Source organism: Littorina saxatilis, linkage group LG5 (genome assembly GCF_037325665.1).
Source record: "Littorina saxatilis isolate snail1 linkage group LG5, US_GU_Lsax_2.0, whole genome shotgun sequence".
NCBI classification, from domain to species: Eukaryota; Metazoa; Mollusca; class Gastropoda; order Littorinimorpha; family Littorinidae; genus Littorina; species Littorina saxatilis.
In genome coordinates this window covers 27383095-27390594 of record NC_090249.1, presented here as the reverse complement: position 1 = coordinate 27390594, position 7500 = coordinate 27383095, and the positions used below count along the sequence as shown (strand labels likewise).

Genomic DNA, 7500 nt, shown 5'->3' with positions numbered 1-7500 from the left:
AAATAGACAATTCTCAGGAGAGAAAAACACACATCCCTAGCAAAATTCTGTGGCAAGAACAGTGAAAGGAGCTGCAACAAACCAAGCTTACACAATGTATTAATATATACGTTTTTTCCTATACCCACACAGGCAATGGTTTAGCATTTAGAAAACGCAGCCGTTTACAAATGTTTCTCGTAAAATGTGAAACAAAACCTCCCTTGACAATGTGTTTAACAACAAGGCAAACAAATATCGCACGTATACATCATTTAGGGCATCGGCTGATTTTACGACAGTTATTATGAATGAAATGTGTTTACTTCTTACCATCTGATAAAAAGACGATAAAGACTACAAAATCGTGTCTCTATTGGGAGTGCACGCGTACGTTCTATCCATTGATGTGCGTTCAAGGCAACATCGATGTTCATCTCTCTCACATAAAATTGTGTTTACTGTAAACGACGATACTTTATAATAAAATATAAGATAAATACTAACAAACGTAAATAAATGGGCAACTTCAAGAACGCAATTTACCTCCATATGAGTAGTAATATTGACGATCTCCATAGCATCTTTGGTCTTAAGACAGGCCAACATCCGACCGGAGTCAGAGGTGTCACAGCCAAGACGTGTTGCCAGTGCGGTGGCCTGATTTCTCGGCTCAGGCCAAATGTGGCGATGTGCAGCTGCCCATGTTGTCAGAGACACACCGCTCTCCATGATAGCCTTATGAAACAGTCCTTGGAACATAAGAGACAAACAAACGATCACATGTATGAATATTTTATGAAGTTCTTTTGTTTGGTAATTTGTTTTGCTTGCTTTTTGGCTCACGTAAGTGTAGCCTATGCGATGCTAAACTTTGTCTGTCTGTGCGTGTGTATGTGTGTGTGTGTGTGTATGTGTGTGATAGAAACTTTAACATTTGACTAAACACCGAAATACTAATTTTACCTGGTTATTATCCAAGCAACAGCTTCAAAATATTGAAGCAATGATCAACATTTCGTCGGCACGTATGTAGTTAAAGTGTGTATCCAAAGAAAACGGGTGGCGGGGGGGGGTTTGGGGGGGGGGTAAAAACAGGTGACTGGTTTGTGTCGTGTGTGGTATGTAGACCAGGTCAGGGGTCAAGGTTAGGTCAGATCGCGTGAAAGATTGTGGTATAGATACAGTTATCACCGAGCTGCAGTTCGCCGATTCGGAGAAGACGATTTCACATTGTTCGGTTTCGTAGCTCCAGAAAAATAGATAAAGAAGATACCAAAGGAGATTTCCTACAGGTTAATCTGCACAGCGTGTTTCCAGTGTCTGCGCGAGGAAGCGCTGTCGAAATCTGCACAGCGTGTTTCCAGTGTCTGCGCGAGGAAGCGCTGTCGAAAGCGCAGTGTCGATCTGGCCATCTGGCAGTCGTGTCCCCGTAAGTAGGCTACAGACAGACAGATCTAGATCTAGTGTCTCGCACTCTTGCACCGTGTCACCTATGCTTACTGTGTGTGTGTGTATGTGTGACGGAGTGATTGAGTTTGTGTTACTGTTTGTCGATTTCTTACGTGAGCCTTGAAGGCTTCGCCTCTTGTGTTATTGTTGTTTCTTGTTGTGGGTTGGGTTTTTTCTACACAGAAAACAGTCAGGATGTAGATTTAGGATGGCTCTTACTCCAGATTAAAGATGTATATTAGTTTACAAGATGGTCTTGACAAGTCGTGTGATGTCGTGGTTACAAATGTCTCATTTTCTGCGCTCCAAGAGCGAGTTTCTGTGCAAAGCAGATTTTTATCTTCTGGGGTTAATAAGCGAATTTTCTGACAAGGTGAAATTCACGAAAAAGCTCGATCTATGTTGCCACCGTGACAGAAAAATCTTGTAGTCTCCTCACCTAGTGCTGCGTGAGACAAAACTAAGAGTGACACACTGGTACTTCCAGAGCTTTCGCCAAATATGGTTACACTGTTGGGGTCGCCATTGAATGCGGAAATGACGCCATGCACCCACTGAAGGGCCTGGATCATATCCCATAGACCGTAGTTTCCTGGGCTGACGTCATTTTCAGTACTAAGAAACCCTGAAAAAAATGCAGGAAAACTACGATTATAACTTATAACAGAAAGGTAAAGACACGCACATGCTTTCACACACACAGACACACACACACACACACACACACACACACACACACACACACACACACACACACACACACACACACACACATACACACAGAGAGAACTTGACTACACCATGCATAAAGTACTCTTCTTCGCACACACATTCTCAAGATTACAAAAATACAGAAACATAAAATAAATAAAAACACACACACAAACACAAATTTCCAAAAAACCCGACAAATACTCCGCGATCCTTATTGTTGATCCTGACGTAATATTTTTCTTGTTTTATCATTTACGGATACATGAGATAATTCTTACAAGTCCAAAATGCTGCACATATATATATAGGCACATTTCCGAGGTGGAATCAAGACAGTTTTGTAACTTCAAACATCGTCTGCAAGTAAAACATGACAGTCAAACATTGTTGCAGAAGTCTGCGATTTCAGGCTGTGCCTCAAGTGTTTAAAACCTGAATAGAAAAGTTATAACTCGACGCAATATTTTTTTCTTTGAACTAAGACTATAAAAGACAGGAAGAATAAGCTGTAGAACAAGAAATAAGAACAAACCAAGCGCATCTAGTCTGTAGTTGATAGTGACGACAATAACACCCTTGCTAGCGAGTTGTCTCCCGTCGTAGTAGTTTCCGGTGCTGACGTAATAACTTCCGCCGTGGATCCACACCATTACTGGCAAGGGATGCTGGGTTGAGTTCATCTGGAATAAAGAACAACAATTGCGGACATTCTGTGTGACACCCTTTCCTAAGTGCAGACATATCTATGTATTGTTGGCATCCACCTCGCACACACGCACACACGCATTCGCACACCATTTCGTGAGTGTGTGCGTTGTTGTTGTTGTTGTTGTTGTTGTTGTTCTTGTTGTTGTTGTTGTTGTTGTTCTTGTTCTTGTTCTTGTTACGTGGGAAGCATGACTCCGGATGTGCACACTAGGTGTCTGTGTTTCCAGGCAAACAGTTTCTACCATAAACATTTAACTCTGGGAAAAAATAAATTAAAATAAAACACCGCCGTACCTAGAACTCGAGCCCACGCCGACAGTGACAAGCTGGGCTAAGGTGCACGAGCCGAAAGTGGGTGCCACCCAAACGGGAGAGAATAAACCGCGGGATCTGATTCGTTGAAATCACAACATGTGTCAGTTTCAACAAATCCAACATCGCGGGTAGCTCCCCTGTGGGTGGTAACTTTCTCGTGCACCTCAGCCCTGGTAGCTATCGCTCATCTGCTAACTACACCAGCAACCCATCTTCTCACCTGCGGCCTGTAGACATTCAGGTAGAGACAGTCCTCATTGTTGAGGAACACTCTGGACGGGGGAAGGTCCCGGTGTCTTTGTGGACACTGGGCTCCAGGTTTTGTTGCATCACGAACACCACTCCAACCCTGAGGCAATGATGGTTTCTCGAATCTGAGATCACCTGCAAATTGTACATGATAAACATCTTCATGTAAGGTGGTTTGCAAGAGAATTGTGTACGGCCATTGAACTCTCGGTCTGTTGGTTTCATAGCCACACGTACTGTCATCGTCATGTCAGTTGGTTTCTGGGAACTAACTATGATCGCCTGACAGTGAACATGCAAGTGAATTTTTTTTACGGGCATTGAACTCTCGGTCTTTGGTGATTTCAAAGACACATTTCTTATCCTGAGGTACCAATAGTTTTTGGAATTTAAGATCACCTGTAAATTGTACACGATAGACATGTTGCTGTTGATGGAATTTCTGTTCTTTGACCATTACTTCGACGTTTTGTCTCTCAACCTGTTGACGCCCCCGTTATTTATTACCTTCGACATTTTGACTATTAACTTTGCCTTTTATACCTCGGCCGTTTGTGACTCGACTTCTTGCCTGCGCACACACACTATTTTGTGTAAGATCACTGATCTCCTGGTCTAACTGGTGCCACCACTAACTGCGCTTCGACTCTGAGATACTGGGTGGTTTTGGAATTTCAAGAGGGCTGTACAAACAATTACAAACAAACAAACAAACAAACAAACGAGAGAAACAAAAAACAAGGAAGGTTAGTTATTGGTACGCCTACATGTTTTACAAAATCAGACATTTACAAGTACATCGACCCAATGGTCTTTTTAGTGAACAGACAACCGAGAGAAACGGAAAGAAAGGAGAGATAAAGATTGAAACGTACCTACAGGCGGGCGTGCATATGGAATATTATGAAACGAGTCGACAAAGGAATGCTGGTCAGCCGTTGCTGTCCGAACACCTCTCAAAGTCCCGTAAGTCGTGTTGACCAGAACAGTTTGCAGTCCCGCCACACCGGTCAATACTGTCGCCATGCATGTCAGTATATAAACTGACCACTGCTTCTTCATTCTTGTAGATGTGTGAGTCCACAAAACTCTCTTTGGACACTCCTTTAGATATTCCTGAAGCACCAAGTAACGATTAACAATTCACATTTAAGACATTCAACCTGATTATTTTAAGCGGAATTAGGATAAGCTGGAAACTGCTCGGTTAAGATTATGCTGCAAAGACATGTGACGACATTCTGGTTACGTACCAGCTGAGTTTTGCTCTTCGTTTACATGCACTGTGGTTTAAACATGTGACGGATTTTGCTTTAAATTTTAAAGCTCCTGTTTTGTTCGTGGACAGACTAAGGGCTATTGCCTGTTCCCACTATTACTGCATTCTATCCGTGCGAAAGTACTGTTGGTATTTTAGGCTAACTTTTAGCAGCATTATTACTCTTGGTCAGATGTTGTTTATTCTTGTTGTTGTTGCTACTGCTGCTGTTTAATTAAAACAAACAGAACAGAAATGACATGAAGTTTTCAGATGGAATACTGTGCTTAATTACAGTATATAGTGTGTCTGTAATTCACAAACAATGTGGGTGTCTCTTTAAAAGATGTGACCTATCTTGAACTGTAATAAATAGGACAACATGTGATATGTGTAACGACCTTCTGAGGTTCAAATAAACCGAGTGTATAATTATGGACCAAAGCTTAGCCTGTTGTGAGCCCTTACTTAACGTTGTCAGTGATTGTATTATATAATGGCCTGAACGTACACATCGACAACTCTGTTCTTGACCCCTCCCTCCTTGTGTGCGTGCGAGGAAGGGGGAGTGGTGCATGCGTGCGTGTGTGTGTGTGTGTGTGTGTGTTTGTACGTGCGTGCGTGCGTGCGTGCGTGTGTGCCTACGTGCGTACGTACGTGCGCGCATGTGTGTATGGGTGTGTATGTGTGTGTATGTGTGTGTGTACGTGTGTGTAAAACTCTGTGGCGAAATGTCATTACTTCAGTCACAGGTATACTCATACTATAGACGCATGGGAATGAGTGAAGAAAAGAAATACACGCCACTGCTTTTGTTTATTTGGTAATTCATTTATTTATTTAACAAAATGATTATTGATTGGCAACGCTACAAGACCTTAGTTATAAAGATATATACACAGGTAAACATTGTATTTTTTCTATAAGCGTACATAACTTTTTTTACTCGAAACTATTGACCACAGAGAGCCTTACAACAAGTCAACAGTCAAAAACAAATATTCTTGATGATTTTAATCATGAAAACTAATCACTTTTGATGCTACTATGTTGTCGGTTCCTTGTTTCATCCAATGATACCGGAACCGCCAACAGTTGTCCCAAAGTGCGCGTGCGACAGCGTACGCTTCCAAAACGCCTGCTGCGGCGTGCCCGGGTAACTAATCATGCGCAAAGTGCTTCCAATATTCAGTAGCTGCGATGTATTCTGTGTCCATGGCAACCACTTAGCTCCGTCGACAGGGGACGGTGTTGGATCTCTGTGTAACAGACGTAACAAAGAAAAACTGAACATGGACCTTAATCTGTTCTAAATAAAGGTACATGCACATCGACATACACACACAATCAATCAATCAATGAGTCTTATATCGCGCATATTCCGTGGGTACAGTTCTAGGCGCTCTGCAGTGATGCCGTGTGAGATGAAATTTTATACGGCCAGTAGATTGCAGCCACACACATACACACACACACACACACACACACACACACTGACACACACACACATATACACACACAAGAACACACACACACACACACACACACACACACACTCACCCCCCACCCATCCACAAACACAGTAATTTTCAATACCCATTTTTGGCAAAGTTGGACCACATGGTCATGAAGTCACGTGACACACGTATGTCGTCAGCAGTCCAACTAGAGACGTAATTTGGCAAGGCTTGGATGCCGCCAACAGGCGCGCCAGAAACGTAGGGCAATTCGTCCACATGCACCACACCTAGACATAGTAGGGTATGGTGAAGAGTGGGCAAAAAAACACAGCATAATCTGCTGAAATCAATGACAAAAAGCATTTATTGGTTGAAATGTCAACGCTATACCCTTGTTATTCTTATCTATCTTTCTTTTCTATCTATCTTTCTTGTCTGTCTGTCTGTGTGTGTGTGTGTGTGTGTGTGTGTGTGTGTGTGTGTGTGTGTGTGTGTGTGTGTGTGTGTGTGTGTGTGTGTTTCTGTCTGTCTGTCTTCCTGCCCGCCTGCCTGCCTGCCAGCCTGTCTGTCTGTCTGTCTGTCCCTCTCGAAACATATAATATACTTGTTGTACAGCTCTTTCTTATATCTACTCTGAAAACGCATTGACTGAAAGAAGATTGCGTGTCATTGCACAAACCATACTTCATAAACTGCACGTGCTGCACAACAAGAGACAAATTGAATACAAATCCAACTAACCTTGCCACTTGGGAGTCATTCTGTTCTGTGATCTGTAGGTGAAGCGGTAGAGGTACTGCGGCTGAATGTTGTGCTGGGTGGCCAACTGAAGCTCTAGCATTTCTGGAGCTGAAAACTCCAAGTCTGTGTACATCTGTTGGAAAATATGAAAGCCTTGTCCCGATGAAAGGCAATACTTTTGTTCAATTCCTCGTATCATGTAATTCTCTTAGTTTGTTGGTTTATATATTGTTCTGCCTGTGTCATTTTCGTCTTCTTGTCCGCATTTCCATTGCTGTTATCTTTATCGAAGTCTTCCCCATCCTTCTGGAACCACTTTCTTTTGTGCACTAAAGCAATTAGGTTGACCCAAACTTTGGCAGTCTTCTTCTTCTTCATCTTCTGCGTTCGTGGGCTGAGACTCCCACGTACACTCGTGTTTTTGCACGAGTGGAATTTTACGTGTATGACCGTTTTTACCCCGCCATTTAGGCAGCCATACGCCGCTTTCGGAGGAGCTTTGGCAGTCAAGGCTGTATCTCCATTTCTTCCGTCATTGTCGATTATGAAGACAATAATACAACAAACTGTGTTGACCTCTACTCCAAACCCCCCCCCCCCCCCTTTCTTTCTCTCCTATTCGGT

At 42.7% G+C, this 7500-nt stretch overlaps 2 protein-coding genes across 2 annotated transcripts in view; both read right to left on the bottom strand.

The window, feature by feature from the left end:
* The window catches only part of LOC138965861 (neuroligin-4, Y-linked-like), a 9156-nt gene extending 4520 nt beyond the window's left edge, over positions 1-4636 (bottom strand). The window contains exons 1-5 of the mRNA XM_070337959.1: positions 4293-4636; positions 3389-3552; positions 2678-2825; positions 1871-2056; positions 526-731 (exon numbers count right to left, since the gene is read on the bottom strand). Coding sequence (XP_070194060.1) covers positions 526-731; positions 1871-2056; positions 2678-2825; positions 3389-3552; positions 4293-4479 — 891 coding nt within the window. The 5' untranslated portion in view covers positions 4480-4636. The remainder of the gene's footprint in view (positions 1-525; positions 732-1870; positions 2057-2677; positions 2826-3388; positions 3553-4292) is intronic.
* An 849-nt stretch (positions 4637-5485) lies between these two features.
* Positions 5486-7500, bottom strand: part of LOC138965859 (neuroligin-4, X-linked-like) — a 7307-nt gene continuing 5292 nt past the window's right edge. Inside the window, exons 8-10 of the mRNA XM_070337958.1 lie at positions 6877-7009; positions 6272-6422; positions 5486-5934 (exon numbers count right to left, since the gene is read on the bottom strand). Coding sequence (XP_070194059.1) covers positions 5742-5934; positions 6272-6422; positions 6877-7009 — 477 coding nt within the window. The 3' untranslated portion in view covers positions 5486-5741. The remainder of the gene's footprint in view (positions 5935-6271; positions 6423-6876; positions 7010-7500) is intronic.